The following is a 22544-nucleotide window of genomic DNA, read 5'->3' as shown; positions in this document are numbered from 1 at the left end:
TCTGTGAGAATAGTCTGAGTGTTTAAGAGGTGTGATCCCTAACAGACCATTAGGTGAATCATTGCTTGACCCCTAGTTACATTTTGTTACACTGTATTGCCAATAGGTGCAGAGGCCAGGACAGGAGGTAGTAGCTAAATTTCTGATCCCAGAACCATAAGATGGAACTGAAATGAGAATGCTTCTGTATACTGGGAAAATGAGCCAGTGTGTATTCTTTTAGGTTGTCATAAAGTTTTCTCTGAAAGAATTTGCATCTCAGCCCTAAGTTTTTGTACAGCTTGCAGGTGTCTGGGGATCACTGTGCTCTAACAGCACAGAGGTAGGTGGCTGAGTCTTCAGGCTGGGCATTGGTGATGTGCAGAGAGTTATGGCGCTCCTTTGTGCTGTACCTGGATCTCAGCCTTCCATTCTGCTTCTCCCCTGAAGTTAGGTAAAATAGGGAGGTGAGGCCTTGTCCAGAGTCCTGACTGAACCACTGCAGCCCTTGGGTAGTAACTTCTGTGTAGCTGCAGTTGATTGTGATGCTCTCTCCCTCCTGGATCTTCAGGGACTGAGGACTCTGCTCCACCTTCTGCAGGCAGCTCACCCCTGGGCAGAAAGACAATGTGAGACATAGGTCCCTGGCCATCAGGTCAGCATCTCTCCTCATTTTTTGTCTATCATTTCCACAACACTGCCAGCAAGCCCCATTTGCTTGGTCCCTGACTGCCTCTGAGTCCTTGGGGGAATGGCTTCTGGCTTATCCTGACCCCATGTGCAGAAACCCCTTAACTCACAGGCCAGGTGAAGATACAGGATCAGCAGTGAGACTCCATGGTGTGTCTCCATCTCCCAACACCAGGGTCCATGAATAGCTAGCTCTAGGTTCTGGGAAATGGATTCTTTAGTAAAAAGAGATGATGTCACTTCTTAACATAACTAGTTTTTTCCTACCCTGTCAAACAGCATAGGCATTATGAGCCTGACTACTTGGCCAATCAGCCTGGCCTATCATTCCATATATTATAAGTAGTCACATTTATAGATGCTCAGTTTCAGCACTCAGCTGAAGCTATGTCATACAATGGCATATTGCCCCCCTCAGGCCATGTTTATTATATTTCTGGGGCAATGAGAGAATGATCAGAATTCATGAATACTTTGGGCAGGGAAATCATTGTATTTCTGCTTTTTTCCCCTTCTCAAATAGTCAAATCTTTTATAAATGCCCACTATGTGCAAATTACTGTTTTGGAACAAAGTACACAACAAACTATGTATTTGTTGAGATTGGGTGAATATAAAATCCATAGAAATGAATAGGTAGAATGTAATAAACATAAAGGGAAAACATAAAAATTGTTAAAAAGAAATTTGGGAACAGAAAAAATACTAACTTGGTTGAGAGAATAATGGCAACTATCATAAAAGAAGCAGACCTTCAGATTCCGAAGGGGTATCATCAGCTGGAGATATGTGGAAGTTGAAGGGAGCCTGCTCATGATTTCAGGTTCCCTTATAGAACAATAAAATTCCATCACATTCATATACCATAACATGCAGCCATTCCCCAACAGATGGGTGTTCACTCAGTTTCCAGCTCCTTGCCATTACAAAAAGGGTTGTTACATTTTTTGTACATGTTTTCTTTCCCCCTCTTTTAGGATCGCTTTGGGATACAGAGACACAGTAGAGACAGCACTGGATCAATGAATATATGCAGTTTTATAGTCTTTTGGGCATAGTTCTAAATTGCCGTCCAGGATGACTAGATCAGTTCACAACTCCACCAACAATTCATGAGTGTCTCAGTTTTCCACATCTCCTTCAATATTTATCTTTTCCTGTCATCTTGATGTTGTTGTTTCTTTTTTCTTTTTTTTATAATCAGCTTGTTCAACATTTTTAATAGAACAACAATATCCCATTGTCTTCATGTACCACAACTTGTTCAGCCACTTCCCACTTGATGGACATCCACTCGTTTTCTAATTCTTTGCTACCACAAAAAAAGGTGCTAAAACATTTTTGCACATGTGGGTCCTTTTCCCTTCTTTATTATATCTTTAATGGCCCTGCTGAGTCAAACAGTATATATAGTTTTATAGCACTATGGGCATAGTTCCAGATTGCTCTCTAGAATGGTTGGATTATTTCACAACTCCACCAACATTGCATTAGTATCCCAGTTTTGCTACATCCCCTCCAACATTTATCGTTATCTTTTCCTGTCATCTTAGCCAATTTGAGAGGTGTGAGGTGGTACCTCAGAGTTGTTTAATTTGTATTTATCTAATCAATATTGATTTAGAGCCTTTTTCATATAACTATAAATGACTTTAATTTCATCATCTGAAAATTGTCTGTTCATAACCTTTGACCATTTGTCAATTGGGGAAATGACTTCTATCTTCATAAATTTGACACAGTTCTTTATATATTTTAGGAATGAGACCTTTATCAGAAATACTGGCTGTAAAGATTTTTTTCCCAGCCTTGTACTTCCCTTTTAATCTTGTTTCTGTTGGTTTTGTTTGTGCAAAACCTTTTAAATTTTAACATAATCAGAGTTGATCATTTTGCTTTTCATAATGTTCTCTAGTTCTTCTTTGGTCATAAATTCCTCTCTTCTCAAAGATCTGAAAGATAAATTATCCCTTGTTCTTCTAATTTATTTATGGTATCAGTCTTTATGCCCAAATCATGTTTTCATTTTTTTTCCTGAGGTAATTGGGGTTAAGTGACTTGCCCAGGGTCACACAAATAGGAAGTGTTAAGTGTCTGAGACCAGATTTAAACTCAGGTCCTTCTGACTTCAGGGCTGGTGCTTTATCTACTGCACCACCTAGCTGCCCTTCATGTATTCATTTTGACCTTTTTTTGGTACGGGGTATGAGATGTAGTTCTATGCCGAGTTTCTATCATATTATTTTTCAGTTTTCTCAGCAATTTTTGTCAAATACTGAATTTTTATTCCAGAAGTTGGAGTTTGGGGGGTTTTATCAAATACTAGATTGCTATAGGCCTTGATTATTGTGTTGTATGTATCTAATCTATTCCACTGATCGACCACTCTATGTCTTAGCCAGTCTCAAATGGTTTTGACTACTGCTGCTTTGTAATATAGTTTTAGGTTTAGTACTACTCTGCCACTATCCTTTGCATTTTTTTCATTAATTCCTTTGATATTCTTGACCTTTTGCTCTTCTAGATGAATTTTGTTATTATTTTTTGTAGTTCTATAAAATAAGATTTTGAGCAGTTTTATTGTATGGCTCTGAAGAAATAGACTGATTTAGGCAGAATTATCATATTTCTTATATTAGCTCAGCTTAGCCACGAACAATTGGTATTTCCCCAAAAGTATTTTGTAATTGTGTTCATATAGTTCTTGGTTTCTCTTGGCAGGTAGATACCCACACATTTTATTTTGTCTACTGTAATTTTAAATGGAATTTCTCTACATCTTGCTGAAGGGCTTTGTCAGTAATATATAGAAATGATGATGATTCATGTGAGTTGCTGTTTCAAAAAAGAAATTATAAGCATGTTAGATGCCCCAAATGTATATTGTCATGATCAAGTGACAGGATCCTCCTTCTCCTGAGTAGAAGAAAGGCTGTGGAAACCTTCATCCTCATAAAGTCTATTAAATTTATAAAAGTACTAAAATTATTTCTGGAAGGAAATTCAATTTGTTGTTGGTTCTCAGCTGGGCTCATTGGGACTTTCAAGAATTTGGAATCTTGAGAACATGCAGGTTGATGTGATTATCAATGTCAAAGGCCATGAGGAAAATGTCTTTCTTAGTTGGGTGTTCCATAATCAGAGATAAAATCTGAGTGCTGCTTCTGTAAGGAGACTAAGAAAACCAGTAGCTTTGTCAACTGGAATCTCCTTTGGGCAAAGAAGTTGGTATTTTGCTTAGACATCAATCCCAGATGGGTTTAGAATTAGGAAGGAAATGATTGGAAATGACTCTGGAACAACAAATTGGATTTCTAATAATAGGAGCTAAGAAAGTTCATCCAGTTTTAATCATGTTTTCACTAAAGTGTAAGAGTTTCTATTTTCAGATATTCTATCAGAATATAAAAATATTCTGATAATTTTAGCTTTTGTTATTTAAATGACTTAATTTTTTATACTGTTTTATTTAGTATTTGTTATTCAGTCATTAATGTCATTGTTGTGAGGAACATGGATATAATAATGAAGATTGCCAATATCTATAATTTTTAATCTTAGAGAATTATTTGGGGGTTCTCAAAGGTTAAGAGAACTACTGATGTTTACATAAGTGGTATTTGTCAGAGGAAAGACTTTCACCCAACTCTTCTTGATTCTGAGAATAGTTTTGGAATAAGAAAGACTTGAGATCAAGTGCTGAGATGCTTACTATGTAAATTGCTTAATTTCTCTCAGCCTTAGCTTCCTCATATGTAACATGGTCATAATAATTGCTTTGTAGAGTTATTGTAAAGATCAATGAGAGAATATATGAAAAATACTTTGAAAACTTAACACACTACAGAAATGCTAGCTATGGTGATGATACTTGAGTCATCCTCCCTCTTTTTTCTATTATTCTTATAAGAATACTTTATTTGTTTGTTTCTTTGTCCTTACTGAAGCAATTGGGATTAAGTGACTTGCCCAGGTCCCACAGCTAGGAAGTGTTAAGTGTCTAAGGCCAAATTTGAACTCAGGTCCTCTTGACTTCAGGGCTGGTTCTCTATCCACTACACCACCTAGCTGCCCCAAGAATTCTCATAGAATGAAGGAAAGATTCATCATTTCACAGAGAGAAAAGAATGGTGGAAAATGAAAATCTGTAATATATTATGTAAAGTAATTGAGACAGAAGAATATAAGAGAACATATCGATGGAGGGAGAGGTGAAGATGAGGAAGTTATCAAGCCCCAGGGATCCACCTAAGGCAGAAGGAGAGCAAAGAATTGTCCCATTTTTAGGAAGAGACTCCAAATCATAGCCTTAACAAGATAATCCTGCTGTTATGACTCTGATGTTCCTTTATAAATTTGGGTTGAGTTGTTAGGAATTATGAGCTCTGGAGAATGTCTAAATGGATGATGGTATATTAATAGTACTAAATATTTCTATGCCAGTGATGATGAGGAATTCAGAGAATTCTGAAGGACATTCAAAGTCCTTTTTCAGTTGGTTCCTTTCACCTTTCTAGCCTTTCTTATACCTTCCTTACATGCAGGTACTCCTAGATCTGGTAATTCTAGCTTGCTTAAAGAAACTAGGTTGCACAGAGAATAAAGTGGTGAGATCCAGTCTGACCTTACCTTTAGCGGCTGTGTGATTCTGGGCAAGTCATTTTACTTCTGTCTCTCTGTCTCATACAGTGAGGATCAGAACAGCATCTCCTTTTTATGAGAATTAAATGAGATAATATTTGTAAAGTCAAATAAGCAGAATGGCTAGTACATAGTGGAAGAGAGAAGATAGACCTTTGTTAAGCACCTACTATGGACTATGCTAAGCTCTTTACAAATATTTTGCCATTTAATCTCCAAAACAATATGGAAAGGTAATAAGCTCTTAAGAAATGTTTTTTGACTGACTGATAGAGAAGTGAGATAGTAAGTGTTATCTGAAACAGTATGAATCAAGGGGGAAAAAAGGTTGATTGCAACAATATACATGGTAAGACTAATAATTTGTAGCCTAAATAAAAAGACCACAATAACTATGGAAAAGATTAAGAAAATGTAATTTCTAATATTTCCTTTCATTTTTTTTACAGAGATGGATGGGTGGGAATGGAGGTTGTATATGGAATATTATTTATTCTGTTAGACTTCATTACTCTTGTATGGTATTTTTTCTCTCTTCTTCGATTCTTTGTTATGACCCTATGCTTAGGGGTGAACATAAAGAAATATTAAGATATTAAGATGATAAATCACCACACAATCAAAATAAAGTATATCCTCTACCTAGTCTGCACCTGCATCCTCAGACCTGCATCTGACTTTCTGCCATTGCTTTCAGTAAGGATAGGCACTTGGGGAAGGTCAGAAAGCAAGGGATAAATTCTTGATCTTAGAATTGTAATGTAGAGCTATAATTAAAAGGTTTCCATTGTGGATCTAGAAAGAGGATAGAGAAACTGGGAAAAAAATATTCTGAGGTTGGTCATGCTATTGTACTTTTCTAGGGAGTATGAATAGCCTCCAACCACAGGGTTTGTGCACAGGCTACAGGTGCTTGGAGATCACTGTGCTATCATAGCACACAGATAGGTGGCTGAGTCTCCAGGCTGAGAGGCAATGATGTGCAAAGAGCTAAAACGATCTTTTCTGCTGAATGTGAATTTGAATCTTCCTTCCTGTTTTGTCCCTGAAGCCAGGTAAATTAGCAAGGTGAGGGCTTTCCCAGGATACTGTCGGTACCACTGTACGCCTTGAGTGTTTTGGTCTGAATAAGTGCAGTTGATAGTGATATTCTCTTTCTCCTGGACATGCAAAAATGGAGGATTCTGTTCCACTCTCTGTTGGCAGCTCACCCCTGTGAAAAAGGACAATTTTAGACACTGAAAACTGGTCATCAGGTCATCATTCCTTTTATTTTGCTTTCCCCGGCCTCTGCCTTCCCATTCATCGATAGAAACTCAATGTGCTTTTAAAACTGAAGTCTTCCATTTCCCACCTAGTATTTTGAGGAATATCCCCCTTTTAAGTTCCTATATGATATTTTTGGGGAATAGTGAGTCTCCCTTTTCCCCCTCTCAAAATCCCAACTCACATGTTAGTAGAAACCCCATGATCACTAGTGAAGTCCTTAGGAGCTTCTCCATTCTCTCTCTTGCCTTGATCAATGAATGCTCGGGTCAAAAACCTGAATCACACACCACTGCTCTCTTTTCAAGCTATCTTTCTCAAAACATCTCTCATTGTTATCAGGAAACATACGAGTAATCCTTCAGCCTGGCTGCCTAGCCTATCAGAGATGCATCAGTTATATACATCATACAAAATACCATATGCAGACACAGAAATCCCCACCACTGAAGACATTTTTTCCCATGGTTGTCCTGCTCCCCCTTATGGTCAACCATTGAAATTTTAGGGCAATGACTATTATGTGTATCCCAAATAAATCATGAAAGAGGGGAAAGGATTTATATATGTAAAAATATTTGTACCAACTCTTTTTGTGGGGCAAAGAATTGGAAGTTGAGAAGATGCCCATCAATTGGGGATTGACTGAATAAATTATGGTATTTGAAAGTAATGAAATATTGTTCTATAAAAATGATGAACATTTTAGATTTTAGATTTTAGAAAGGCATGGAAAGATTTATATAAACTAATGCTGAGTGAAACAAGCAGAACCAGGAAAACATTGTACGCAGCAATAATAAGATTGTGAGATGATCAACTATGATGGATTTGCTTTTTCTCAGTGGCTATTCAGTGATCCAAAGCAATCCCAATAAACTTTGGATGGAAAATGCCACCTACATTCAGAGAGAGAACTATAGAGACTGAATACAAATCAACACGTGTTATGCTCAGTTATTTTCTTTTTTCTTCTTTTTTATTTCTTTTGTGGTTTTTCCCTTTATTCTGATTTTTCTCTCCCAACATGATTCATATGTAATATGTAAAAAAAAAATGTACATGCATAAATAAAAAATGTTGTTTCTACATGTAACTGAGGAAAATAAAAACTAAAAAATTAAAAAAAGAAATTTTAAGGCAAAGACAGAGTTTACTAGGAAAGATTCCTGGCTATTTTGGGTACCATAGGATGCTTCAGTACTATTCTTAGGACGTAAAATGTGTGGGAACCTTTGAGGACATCTTTGGATGATAAGATCATAGTTTTAGAGCTGAAAAGTAACTCAAAAATTATCTACTATAATCTTCCTTTATGGATGGGGAAACTGATTCCTGGATTGGTTGTGTGACAAACATTGGAAATCTATAGTGACATCTCAGAAATGGTATTTTATCTAATACCCTGTGACTCCAAATCGAAAACTCTTTCTATTGTTAATCGACATTAAAAAAAAAATTTAAACTTAAATCCAAAATAGAAAAAGAAAAAAAAAACATTGCTAGGGGCAGCTAAATGGCTAAGTGCATAGAGCACCAGCCCTAAAATCAGGAGGACCTGAGTTCAAATATGGCTTTAGACACAATAATTCTTAGCTGTTTGACCTTGGGCAAGTCACTTAACCCCAATTGCCTCAGCAAAAAACAAAACAACAACAAAAAAAACCCCATTGCTATGTGCACAGCAGACCATAAAAGAGGATTCAAAATATAAAGCAATAAATTTTTATTTCAAGAGATCCTATATAATAAATACCACCTATACACACATATATATGTACATATATATAGGTATTTATAATCTTACACATACATATGCATATACTTTCACATATATCTATGTAAGACCATAATATACTTGTTTGTCCTCTGTTTCTCTGAAGGTTGATGTTATCTTCCTTCATAAGTCCAAGTCTTTCCGTTTTTTCTAAATCCACCCAATTCTTCATTTCTTTCATCACAGAAATATTACAACTTTATACTATCTTGCTATTTCAAAATAGTCTAAAACAATACTGATTAATATAACTGGCATGTGGTATAGTTTCCCTCTTTTCCTCTTTTGATCAAGTTTATTTTAGCTTTAACTTTTCTGTAATCATGATTACTATCTTTGCTTTTATTTTATCTGATAAATTCTGTTTCTGATGTTTATGTGCATTTGTTTCCTATACTTCCTGATTCCTCTGTTTACTTCTACTGTTATCTTGTCCTCTTATTACATAACCTATTCCCTCCCCCAAGAAGCCCTCCCTTAATTTATCTATGCTTATTCTGTTAATCTGTACACTTTATCCCATTCCTACATATATATATATATATATATATATATATATATACATATATATATATATATATATATATATATATATATATATATCTCCTTCTACTCTCCCATTCTATTCTCTCACCCTTTTTTTTTTCTTTATAAATTGAAAAGACTTTTATTCCCTTCTAAATGTATATGTTGTTCTTACTTTCATCCTGATCTGAACTGATTAGGATTTCATCTAAAAATTCCTCCCCTGTCATCTCTCCTCTCCCTATTCCTTTGCCCTTTTCTTTCTTTCTAAATTTAGAAGACTTTTATACCCTTCTAAATATATATGTATTGTTCTCTCTGTAACCATTTCTGATGAGAGTATGGTAGCAGAATTACCAGTCTTCCTTCCTCATCTATTTCCTCTGTGTTTCCTAGCATTTTATTTTTTTTTTAGAATCACATCATACATGGTTCTACCCCAATTTTTCTTTTGAACTACCCAATTACTAATGACAATCTTAGAATGAGGTTTACATTTCCATGTAGAAAACGTAAACCTTTTATGCTTATTGATTCCCTTGTAATTAGTCTTTGATATTTATCTTATATTTCTCTTTGATCTTGTATATCAAATGTCAGGTCTTCTTTGTAATAAAATTGTGAAAGCACAATTCCCATAATTGAGGGAAGGCACATTAAAAAGATCTTTGAAAACTAGAGAGCAGATTCAATCCTGATGGTGATAGGGAGCCAAAGACTTGATTTAATAAGGGAATGACATGGTCAGACCTTTGTTTTAGGAACATGCTTTCAATTCCTGATTAGGGGAGGGATTTGGAGTAGGGAGTGATTTGAATCCTATTAATGAAACTGAGAGTCTGTGAATCAGAAAGAGAGAATCCTTCAAATCAAGAATATAGCTTTTATAACAAGAATGAGAGTCTTTCATATAATTTAATTTCAGCACAAAGTTCAGATTATTACTATAAATTTCTAGAGGACTAAGTCTAGAAAATCTAATCCATATAAGTACAATCCTCCCCTGATAGTTTATTTATATGTAGTCAGAGCACCCTCCAGTGGCAAAGTATATTCCTCAACCACTGACTGGTTAATAATTAAATAATTAATCAATTAATTGACAAGTTATTTCTTTGGTGAATGATGTGGGTGGGCATAGCTTCAGTAGCACTAGGACATATATGCCAGCACCAATCCTACTTATTATCGATGGTATTTTGTGCTTTCTGATAGAATTGTTCTGTTTGTTTTACTGCCCAAACTTATTTTGGATTTTCCTTCGCAATGACTGGAGTAGAGATAGCTTTGAGTGGGGTAGAATGTAGTGGCAATCAATGGAGTGTATACCAGAAGAATTGGGGGTTGGGGGAGATGGGAATTGGTGGAGTGAATAAAGACCAGAATGGAGAGGGTTTGAGTCTGTCCAGAAGAGGCAAATCCTCAAAACGGCCACAGTTGAGAGTAAGTGGAGGCAACTCTAAGACTTCCTCCTCCCTCCATTCCCTCAAAGCACTTAATGAGGAAATTCCAGTGACACCTACAACTTGTCAAATCTATTCCTTTCGACAGTATGGAAAGAAATGTGAGGGAAAGGGGAGTACATTTAGGTTGTAACTGATCCTTCAACTTGTTCTTTAAAAGACTTTTACATTATTATCTTAGTATTGCTGTGCCATTTTATTTATTTAATTGTTTGAATAAATTAAAAGATCATTAACAAAGTCAATTAGTTGTTAAATCTTATGATTAAAGGATCATGATGGCAGAAGGGTTTTAAGTATGGAATAGGAACTCAGAGATTAGATATGAAAGGTGTTTCCTATTGTTAGTAATTTAGAAAACATATAGACTGATAAAGAACCTGGGAACCAGCTGCAGCCATGGAATCAAGAGAGAAATTTTACTTTGGAAAGATGGTGGGGTATAAGGCTGTATCCCCCCCAAACCAAAACTCCATTAAATTATCCTTAATTGGCCAATATCATTTACACCACTCTCCTTGTGTTAAACCAAACATATTCTGTGAGGCTACACTGAATAATTAAGAGGTGTGACCTCTACTAATTCACTGGCTAACACCCAATTTGATCTGGTTCTGTTCTATTATACTGAAGTATCAATGGGACACAGGCCAGGGCAAGTGGTATTAGTTAAATGACTGATGCCACTATCAAATAATGGAGTTTAAATGAGAACCAGAATAAGCTGTAGGTACATTTTTAGGGTGCTATAATGTGCTCTCTGGAAGGGTCTGTGTTGCAGCTCCTAGGTTTGTGCACAGCCTGCAGGTGTCTGGGGATCACTGTGCTCTAACAGCGCAGAGGTAGATGGCTGAGTCTCCAGGCTGGGCGTTGATGATGTGCAGGGAGCTGTGGCGCTCCTTCATGCTGTACCTGGATCTCAACCTTCCATTCTCTTTCTCCCCTGAAGTTAGGTAAAATAGGGAGATGAGACCTTGTCCAGGGTCCTGCCTGAACCACTGCAGTTGTTGGTTAGTGGTTTCTGTGTAGCTGCAGTTGATTGTGATGCTTTCTCCTTCCTGGATCTTCAGGGACTGAGGATTCTGCTCCACCTTCTGCAGGCAGCTCACCCCTGGGCAGAAAGACAATGTGAGACATAGGCCATCAGACCAGCATCTCTCCTCGTTTCATGTCTATCATTTCCACAACACAGCAAGCAAGCCCCATTTGCTCGGTCCCTGACAATCTTTGAGCCCTTTGAGTAATAGCTTCTGGCTTGTCCTGTCCCCCTGTACAGAAACCCCTTAACTCACAGGCCAGGTGAAGACATAGGATTAGCAGTGAGGCTCCATATCCATAGCGTGTCTCCACCTCCATCACCAGGGTCAGTGAACAGCTAGTCCTGGGTTCTGGGAAATAGATCCTTTAGTGACAATTCTTAATGTAACTAGTTTTTTTTCACTTTATGAAATAGGGTAGGCATTGTCAGCCTGAATGTTTCTCCAATCAGCCTGCTTTGTTACTTCACACAATGTAAGCAGTCATACTCATAGATGCTCAGCCTAAACACTCAGCTAAAGGTAACCCAGACAAATGCGATGTTGCCCTCCTCAGGCCATAGATGTTACATTTCTGGGGCAATGAGAAAATAATCCTTATTCAGAATTTATGAACATTTTGGGCAGTGAGATCAGCATATTTCTGTTCTTTCTTCCAACAAACAAATCTTTAAAAATGCCACTGTTCTGGATAGAAATGTTCTGGACGAGCTATGTCTCTATTGGAAGTGTGATGAATTGAGATGCATGGGAATGAATAGGGTAGAGGGTAGAATGTGATAGAGACAAAGAAAAGACATAAAAAATATTAAAAAGAAATTAGAGAATAGATGAGATACCAACTGGGTTTAGAGAGTCATGGCAAATGTCATGGAAGAATTGGATTATTAAATTCCACCAGACATGTATGGAAATTGAAGAGGACAATTGAATGCTTGGGGATGAGATGAACAGAACAATTGAAATGGGAACTTATAGGATGAAAATGGGAGGAGAGTATAGAGTAGTCTAGTTTATCTAGCCCATGAATCCTTGAAAGGGAGAAATAGTGACATAAGATTAGACCAATAGCTAATGGCCAATTTATGGAGGATCTTGAATACCAGGATCAGGAATTTAAGCTTTACTCAGAAAACAATGGGAAGCTACCTGAAGGTTTTTGAGAATAGTTGTGACATCATCATAGTAGAACATTATGAAGACCCCACAGATAGAAACATTAAAAGCATATTGCTACAAGGATACATTGGAGCAGGACAAGTATTTGGACGTATATTAAAAGAGATAAAGATCTGACTGAATGAAATAAGACTTAAATGTAATTGAATGTATTGGAAAAAGGACAAGAAAGAGTCAGAAGTGACTGTTCCTATCATTGAATATTTATCTTGCAAATGGTGGCAGATTTATATGGTAGAATTAGATGGTACTTCCCTGTCCTCAGGATGATTCAGGTCTAGCATGAAGAATTCAATTTGATTTAAATGTGAAATAAGTCCTATCAGTAATCAATCGTAAAGAGGCTGTATTGGGCAGCTAGATGATGTAGTGGTTAGAATATAGGGCCTAGATTTGTGAAGATTTGAATTCAATTTCTTGGCAAGTCACGTAATCTCTCTTTTCCTCAGTTTCCTCTTTTGTAAAATGGTAATAGCAATAACACTTACTTCCTAAGTTGTGAGGATCAAATAAGATAAAAACTGAAAAAATTCTATAAATGTAAGTTGTTCTTGTTGATGTTGTTGTCTTAAAAAAGTTATTGTACATGCAAATTAGGTGTTCCAAGTGCATATTTTCATGGTCTGGTGAAAAAAAATCTTCCTTCTTCTGAGTGGGAGAAGTGCTGTGGAAATCTTCATCATCATAATGTCTATCAAATTTATGAAAGTAATTGAAATAATTTCTAGAAAGAAATTCAGTTTGTTGTTGATTCTCAGATATGCTGATTGGAACTTTCAAGAATTTGGAGTTCTGGGAACATGCAAGTCAAGGTGATTACCAGTATCAAAGGCCATGAGGAAGTTGTGTATTCCATAATTAGAGATAAAATCCAGGTGCTGATTCTGGAAGGAGACTAAGAAAACCAATAGCTTTGCCAATTGAAATGTCTCTTGGGCATGGAGACTTTGGTCTAGTTTTATCCCAGACTAGTTGGGAAATAACTGGAAATGACTTTGGGGGCAACAGCAAATTGCATTTGTAAGAATAATGGAAACTAAGAAAGTTCAAAGTCTAGTTCTAATCATGTTTTCACTGAACTGTAAGAGTTTCTATTCTTAGAAGCAAAAATAATTCTGAAAAGGATTCTGGGAAGATGGCAGAGTAGGTCACAAAATTTCAGGATCTCTAGATTTCCCCTACAAACAGGACAAAATTGCAAAATTGCAGAGCAATTATAGACTGGTGAAACATCAATACTTGGGGCAGAACGGGGTTCTCCCATCCAAGAAGTCTGAGAAGACTGAACAAAGACCTCAAGACAGGGATTAATTAATATGAAGCATAAATACTTCCAGGCTGACTCCACAGAAGCAGCAAGTGGAGAACCCTGGGACAAGCTGGGTTTAGCTGGAGTTCAGCCCCAATCACAGAAACTTTCACTTCCTCTACAGAGTGGAAAGTCAGGGATCTGAATCCTAAAAGACTGAGGGAACCTCCTCTGATTAGGAACACCAAACCAAGCTGTGCTGCAGAGATGCAGCCTTAAGCAAGAAGGAACTACTACATCCAGTGGGGCAGATTTTCCATTGGCTGTGGGCACTTGCAGGAGGATGGAGCTTTTAGTTTGAGGTTCCAAGTAGACAGGAGAGTTGAAGTGAAAATTGAGGCACCACCTCCCCACCACAGGATTAAAGGGGCTTACACTAATACTTCTCAAATAAAAAAAATGAATAGACAAGTAATAAAGAACCCAACCAAAGAAATTTATTATGGGAATAGGTTTAAAAAAAGTCATCTTTTGAGAGATAGTAAAGTAAAAAAAGCCTCTTTTACCTCAAAGAATAACATTAAATGGCTACTTGCCCACAAAGAATTTATAGAAGAATGCAAAAAAGACTTTAAAAATCAAGTAAGAGAGATTGAGGAACAACTAAAAATATCATCCAAGAAAAATAAGAATATTATGAAAAAAAAGTTAACCAATTAGAAAATGACATACAGGATCTTAAAGAAGAAACTAACTCTTTAAAAATTAGAATTGGACAAGGGGAAACTTGTGAAGCTATAAGAGACCAAAAAATAACAAAACAGAATATAAAGAATGAAAAAATTAGAACAGAATGTGAAATATTAAAAAAAAAACAAATCTGGAGAACAAATCAAGGAGAAAAAAATATGAGAATAATTGGATTACCTGAAAGCTGTGACCAAAGAAACCCAAAAAACACCTTGATACAATAATGCAACAACAAAAAAAAAATCAAAGAAAATTGTCCTGGAGTCATAGAATACTTGGAAAAAATAGAAATAGAAAAAAAATCCACTAATCACCACCTCAAAGAAATGCTTTGTAGAAAGCACATAGGAATATAATTGCCAAATTTCAAGAACAAATTTAAGATCAAAGAGAAAATTTTGCAAAAAACAAAACAAAAGAAAAAAGGCAATTCAAATATGTTGGAGCTAGAATTAGAATTGTACAGGACTTAAAGCAGTCAAATAAAAGAATGCAGATTCTAGAATAATATATACCAGAAATCAAAAGAATTAGGCTTGAGGCCAAAAATATCCAATCCAGCACAATTATTCATAATATTGAACAAAAAAAATGGACATTTAATGAACTTGCAGATTTTCAGCTGTTTGCCTCAATCAAATCCAAACTTAATAGAAAATTTAACATACAAGAGCCAGTATCAAAGATTATTTTCAAAGAACTCAACATAGACAAATCATTTATATGTTGTGCATGGAAATGTATACCATATATTTAAGATTGACATCAGTAATTGGGGAGCTCAAAAGAAAGGGTACATCTATAGAAATCTATACATTTATAGAGACTCTATAAAGAAATAAGGAGGGAGGGAATAGGATGAGTTAGGATATTGAAGGGTATGTAGATTTATGGTAGTGGGACAAGGTGTATAGATTAATGGGCAAGGGAAAAGGGGTAAGGTTGAGTATAGAAAGGTGTATAGAGTAATGGTAGGGAAAGAAAATATGTAGATCAATGGGAAAGGGATAAAGAGAGGGGAAAGAGTATCATAGGATAAGGTGGGATACAGAAAAATATTTACATTATTTGGAGTAGAATGATTAAGATTAAGAGGAATTAAGAGGGATGACGTAAAGAAGGAAGGAAAGAGTCGGGGGAGAAGATAAGTAAGGGATTGATGAATGTGGGAAGGTTAAGTAATAACAAGGCAAGGTAAAGAGCAGAATTAAAAGTAGAAGAGTTAGCAGGAATAGGAAATAAGAGATATACATAAGCACTACAACAAGGATCAGGAGTAGAAATTATTAGAAAAAAAGGAGATTATTAATTATTTGTCTTAGAATAAGTTTGATTTTGTCATTGATCTTAGACAAAATCAAACTTAAAGATTCAGTCAAGAAAAATCATTATATGTCATTCATATTAATATTGTTTTAGATCCATGTCTACATATGAGTAAATGCAAATGTATACATTCATGTTCATCTTTGTATAGAGGGTTATATATATATATATATATGTTTGTGTGTAAATATATATGTATATATAAATATATCTGTGTTTAACTGTAGTTGACTTGGGAGACATGGGAGGATGAAAGTGGAAATAATAAAGTATTTTTTTACTTTATTAATAGATAATACAGTAAAGAGAATAAAGTTAAAAGTGCACACCAGAGAACAAAAGAATAACCTACAAGAAAGCAAAGAAAAAATGGATACTCATGAATATTATTTCCTCCATTATTATACATGCTTTCTTGAAATGGAAATTTATTGTTATAGATTTTGAATCCCCAGCGATGTTCTCTGGGCACAAGACAATGTTTTGTTCTGTTTTTTATTTTCCTTTTCTGTATTTCTCTTTCTAATCTGCTTTTTTTCTTTTTTTATTGTTTGATTTTTTTCTGATTATACACATACATTAATTTTTAAAATACACATTTCACAATCATGTTGGGAGAGAAAAATCAGAACAAAAGGGAAAAGTGTGAGAGAAAAAAACAGAAGAAAAAGAAAAAAGTGAATATATCAGCTGTTGATTTATATTCAGTATTCTGTTTTTTCTTTTAAAAAACAGTGAAAGAAGTAGAAAGAAGAAGCTATTCAATTAAAAAATAAAAAAAATTTAAAATTCTGATACTTTTAACTGTTGTTATTTAAATGACTTCATGTTTTCTATTAGATAGTTTTTGTTGTTGTTGCTGTTTTGGTTTAATTGTTATTCAGTCCTTTAGTTTCAATAGTGTGAAGAACATTGAGAAAGTCCTGCAGTAATGAAGATTGGCATATGTCCATAATTTTCAATTTTTTGGGAAATTCTGAAAGAGTAAGAGAACTGCTGATGTTGATATAGGTGATATTTACCATTCTTAATGACTCTGAGAATAGCCTTGGAATTAGAAAGATCTGAATTCAAATGCTTTCTGAAACACATACTATGTAGATTACTTAATATCTCTCAGCTTCAGCTTCCCTATATGTAAAATAGGGGTAAAAATAGCTCCTTAAGAGCCATTGTGAGGATCATATGAGATAATATGTGAAAAACACTTTGAAAAATTAAAACATTAGGGAAATTCTAGCTATGATGTTGATGTTTGGGTCAACTGCCCCTTTTTCCTATTATTCTTATTAGAATTAAGGAAGGATTAATCATTTCAGAGAGATAAAAATTAGGTGGGCAACTGGAAATCTGATATAAAATAATTGAAACAGAAGAATTCAAGAGAGAAATGTTAATAAGAGGGAGATGTGAGAATGGCAAAGTCTGTCAAGACCTAGGGACCCATCTGAGGGAAAAAAGGGAGTCTAGAACTGCCCATTTAAAAAAAAGATTCCTGCTGTTATGATTCTGTCTTCAATGCTAATACTCCTCTAGAAGGCTGAGTTGAAACTTATGATATTTGGGGGAGAGCATATGATGATATATTAATTCACTTAATATTTCAATGTCAATGATGATAAGGAATTCAGAAAATTCTAAAGAACATTCAAAGCCCTTTATCACTTGGATAGAGTTGGAATGCAATGTATATGGAATATTACATATCCTAGATTACTGTTGTGTATAGTGTTTGTTTCCCCTCTTGGGTGCTTTATCATAGGGGATGTTCCTTTGCATAGAGGTAGGTACAAATAGATATTATATAGTCAAGATGATAAAATAGCCATTCAATAAGGAAAAAAAAAAATTAAGATCCACCTACATCCTCAGATTTCCTTGGCTTTTTTTTTTTTTTTTTTTTTTTTTACTGTTTTGTAGTAACCTGAAGATGATCAGAACACAAGGGATAAACCCCTGATCTTGGATATATGTAGAGATATAATTAAAAGGTTCCCAGTGGGGATCTAGAAAGAAGACAAGCTTAGGAGAAAAAAACCTCAACAACTCCCCCTATTGCACTCTTCTAGGGAGTACGACTGGGCTCCAGCTACAGGGTTTGTACACAGGCTGCAAGTGCCTGGGGATCACTGTGCATTCACAGCACACAGATAGGTGGCTGAGTCTCTAGGCTGGGAGAAAGTGATGTGCAGAGAGCTGTATCGATCCTTTGTGCTGATCATGAATTTGAATCTTCCTTCCTGTTTTGTCCCTGAAGCCAGGTAAATTAGTAAGGTAAGGCCTTTCCCAGGATTCTGCTTGTACCAATGTAGGCTTTGAAAATTTTGTTCTGAATAAGTGCAGTTGATAGTGATATTCTCTCCCTCTTGGACATTCAAAAATGGAGGATGCTGTTCTATCCTCTGCTGGCAGCTTACCCCTGTGCAAAAAGACAGTTTCAGATGCTGGAAAGTAGTCATCCTTTTTACATGGCTTTCCCCACCCTCTGCTCCCCCTATTAATTCATGGAAAGCCCACAAGATTTTAATTAAAGTCTTTCCTTTCCCATTTAGAATTTTTGGAAATGTCCCCCTTTAAGATCCTATATAATATTTTGGGGGGAATAATGAGTCTCAATTTTCCTATGCCCCCAGCTCTGAACTCACATTTTAGCAGAAGCCATATGATCACTAATGAAGTTCTTAAGGGCATCTCCATTCTTTCCCTTGCCTTGATCAATAAGAACTCAGGTCTGATATTTAGAATGCACACTAGTAGTTTATAATCAAGGCATCTTTCTTAAATGTAAATGTTTGTTCTTTTCTCATTTAACCAGGAAGCACCAGTGATGCTTCAATCTGACTGGCCAATCAAAATGTCATCAGTTATACATCACACAAGAATCCATTCACAGTCAGATAGATCCTCAATTATAGGCATTTTCGCCCATGATAGTCTTTCTCCCCTTATGATCAACTATAACATTTTAGGACAATGAAAAAAGTTCATTTTTTCTAGATCCCCACTGGGAACCTTTTGTATTACAGTACAAAGCTTTCAGTACTATCCTTAATATATAAAATATTTTGAAATCTTTGAAGACTTCTTAGGATGATAAGATCATAGATTTAGATTTGGAAATGACTTCATAAACTATCTCTTTTACTTATTTTTCAGATAAGGAAACTGAATCCTGGATTGGTTGTGACAAACACTTAAAGTCCATAGTGACATCTCAGAAATGGGATTTTATACAATATCTTGGGACTCCAAGTCCAAGACTCTTTCTATTAGTCATTAAAAATTTATTAGGTACCTATTATGTTCTGGACACTGTATTAAAAGATTGAAATGCAAAGAAAGCTAAATGAAAGTCCTAGCATATGAAGGGAGTCATAGTGTAATGGGGAGATCACAAGCAAAGAAATATATATATATATATATATATATATATATATATATATAACATATGCATATGTGTCTATACACATATATTCAATTTGAAATAATCAGCAGACAGAAATCAATAGAATTAAGGAAAAACAAAAAAGGCTTCTCATAGAAAGTCAAATTTTACCTGGGACCTAAAGAACAATAAATAAGCCGGGCAGCAAAGGTAAGGAGTATATTCAAGAAGTAAAAATGTCAGTAAAAATGTTCGTATTCAGGAGATAAAAACCTTTGTAAAAGATACAGCAAGGTATAACTGGAATACTCAGGTGATAATTGTCAGTGAAGAGTTTAGGTGTATGAAGACTGAAAAACTTTGGAGGGAGGGAGTCACCTTATGAAGTTCTTTGAAAGCCAGACAAAAAATTCAATCCTTGTGGTGAGAGGGAGCCACAAGAATTGATGTAATAAGGGATATCATTAGGTTGGTCACGGGTTTTAGAAAGATCACTCTGATAGCTCAGTAGAAGAGATACATGGAGTAGGTAGAAGTTTGTGGTAGACTGACCCTCCAACAGGCTATTGAAATAGTCCAGGTCCTTCCCCAGAATAGTGACAGTATCAGAGGAGTAATGGGGGCATATGTGAGAGATATTACAGAGGTAAAATTGAGAAGACTTCTAATTCTTTATTTGTATTGACATCTCATGTCATGTTCTTCATCTCTTAAAAAATAAACTGTAAGAGGAAATAGCAAATTACCCAGAAAAACACCAAAACAGGGCCATGAAGACTCAGACATGACTAAAATGATTAAACAACAATCCACAGCATGTTCTGGGCTATAGACCTATGAGGGGCACTTAGAGGCAATAAATCCATGACTCTGAGATGTTTCTTTTCTATTTTGAAGAAATCATTGTGGCTTTAAAACTGAAAGGGAAGCCTGGAGAATCCAGGAATAAAGTTTCTATCCCAGGCCACACTGGACTCTGGTTGAATTTAATTGTCTACGAGTTGTAGACTCAACTACAAGAAAGGGCTATTCTTCCTATTTCCATTGGGAGAATAATTTACTTTAGGAGAACTGTGGCAGTGGCCAGAGGCTTAGAGAGAACAGGACAGTTTGCTCAACTCATCTTAATAGGATCTAAAAAAGTCTAAGCAGACTTATAATCCTATGGTCCTTCCTTTTCCTTCCTTTTATTCTCCCTCCTGTAGCTCTATCTCCCAAATGTTGGAGAAGGACTTCATTAGGTGAAACAATTTCATTTCAACTTACTATCAAAAAGCCTTTTCTATTTAGATCACAATTTTGTTCTTTTGCTGTGGTAGCATTTTATAGTTACTTTAATTGAATCCTCTTAATGAAACAAGTAGTTTGTGAATCAGAGAAATCTCTTCTCTAAATTAAGAATATGGCTTTTATAACAGGGTTGAGAATTTTTTGTATAATTCAATTTTTGCCAAAGTTCAGATCATAACTCTAAATTTATACAGTACTAGACTTGGAGATCTCTAGTCAGTATGGGAACCCTCCTCCTCCCCCCCTATTCATTTATATGTAAGCAGAGCACCCTCCAGTGGCCAAAGTATATAACTCAACCACTGGCTGGTTAATAACTAAATAATTAATCAATTAATTGACAAACTGTTTCTTAGGTGATTGCCCTTATGCATGGGAATTAGTTAGATGGGGGGGGGGCATGGTTTCAGTAGCACTAGGACATGTATACCAGCACCCATGCTACTTGTCATAGATGCTATTTTGTGCTTCCTGATTGAGAGGCTGTGTTTGTTTTACTGTCCACAATCCATTGTCCTCAATGGTTGGAGTGAGAATGATACTAACCTGGGTAGAATGTAGTGGAAGCAGGAATATGGGGAACATTGTGGGGCACCTGGAGGCGATGGGATTTGGTCAGGAGGCAAGTGACTGATCCCAGAATCCATGAAAGAATTTGAGGGAGAACCAGGAGAAAAAGCTTATGCTTACAAGGGAGTAATAATGTGCTATGTTATGACATGTGATAAGGATATGCTTATAGGGGACCATAATGTGCTCTCTGGAAGGGTCTGTGTCGCAGCTTCTAGGTTTGTGCACAGCCTGCAGGTGTCTGGGGATCACTGTGCTTCAACAGCACAGAGGTAGGTGGCTGAGTCTCCAGGCTGGGCGTTGGTGATGTGGAGGGAGCTGTGGTGCTCCTTCATGCTGTACCTGGATCTCAACCTTCCATTCTGCTTCTCCCCTGAAGTTAGGTAAAATAGGGAGGTGAGGCCTTGTCCAGGGTCCTGACTGAACCACTGCAGCCCTTGGCTAGTAGTTTCTGTGTAGCTGCAGTTGATTGTGGTGCTCTCTCCCTCCTGGATCTTCAGGGACTGAGGACTCTGCTCCACCTTCTGCAGGCAGCTCACCCCTGGGCAGAAAGACAATGTGAGACATAGGTCCCTGGCCATCAGGTCAGCATATCTCCTCATTTTTGTCTATCATTTCCACAACACAGCCAGCAAGCCCCATTTGCTTGGTCCCTGACTGCTGCTGACTCCTTGGGGGAATGGCTTCTGGGTTGTCCTGTCCCCATGTATAGAAACCCCTTAACTCACAGGCCAGGTGAAGACACAGAATCAGCAGAGATGCTCCATATCCATAGCATGTCTCCATCTTCCAATACCAGGATCAGTGAACAACTAGTTCTGGGTTCTGGGAAATGAATCCTTCAGTGAAAAGAGATTTTGTCACTTCTTAGTGTAACTAGTGTTTTTCACTCTGTGAAATAGGGTAGGGATTATCAGCCTGAATGTTTCCCCAATCAGCCTGTTCTGATACTTCAAAGACTTTTAGCAGTCACATTCATAGATGCTCAGCCTGAGCAGTCAGCTGAAGGTAAGCCAGACAAGACAATATTGCCCTCCTCAGGCCATGGATATTATATTTCTGAGGCAATGACAAAATAATCCTTATTCAGAATTCATGAACATTTTGGGCAGAGAGATCATCATATTTCTATTCTTTCTCCCAATAAACAGGTCTTTAATAAATGCCTGTTACATGCAAGCCACTATTCTGGAGAGAAATATACAACAAACCCTGTGTCTATTGGGAGTGTGATGAATATGAGATACATAGGAAACTTTTAAGATCAAAATGAAAGGGAGAACATAGAGTAGTCTAGTTTATCTAGTCCATGAATCCTTGAAGGAAGGTAAAGTGACATAAAATCAATCAATAGCTTATGAAAATATATGAAATATATATTATATAAATAAATATAGAATATAGTTCATAAGCTATA

At 36.2% G+C, this 22544-nt stretch overlaps 4 gene segments (V, D, J or C); all 4 read right to left on the bottom strand.

Annotated features, from left to right (window-relative positions):
- Nucleotides 1-298: 298 nt before the first annotated feature.
- Nucleotides 299-652, bottom strand: LOC116421021. The segment is given in 1 exon segment: nucleotides 299-652. A coding segment is annotated over 1 exon segment (354 nt).
- A 5562-nt stretch (nucleotides 653-6214) lies between these two features.
- On the bottom strand, nucleotides 6215-6924 carry LOC116421809. The segment is given in 2 exon segments: nucleotides 6215-6523; nucleotides 6761-6924. Coding segments are annotated over 2 exon segments (345 nt in total).
- Nucleotides 6925-11159: 4235 nt separating this feature from the next.
- On the bottom strand, nucleotides 11160-11697 carry LOC100935564. The segment is given in 2 exon segments: nucleotides 11160-11452; nucleotides 11634-11697. Coding segments are annotated over 2 exon segments (357 nt in total).
- Nucleotides 11698-21375: 9678 nt separating this feature from the next.
- LOC100935562 lies at nucleotides 21376-21729 on the bottom strand. The segment is given in 1 exon segment: nucleotides 21376-21729. A coding segment is annotated over 1 exon segment (354 nt).
- Between the last annotated feature and the right edge of the window lie 815 nt (nucleotides 21730-22544).

The sequence above is a fragment of the Sarcophilus harrisii genome, chromosome 2 (genome assembly GCF_902635505.1).
Source record: "Sarcophilus harrisii chromosome 2, mSarHar1.11, whole genome shotgun sequence".
Classification (NCBI taxonomy): domain Eukaryota; kingdom Metazoa; phylum Chordata; class Mammalia; order Dasyuromorphia; family Dasyuridae; genus Sarcophilus; species Sarcophilus harrisii.
This window is presented reverse-complemented; position numbering and strand designations above follow the sequence as displayed.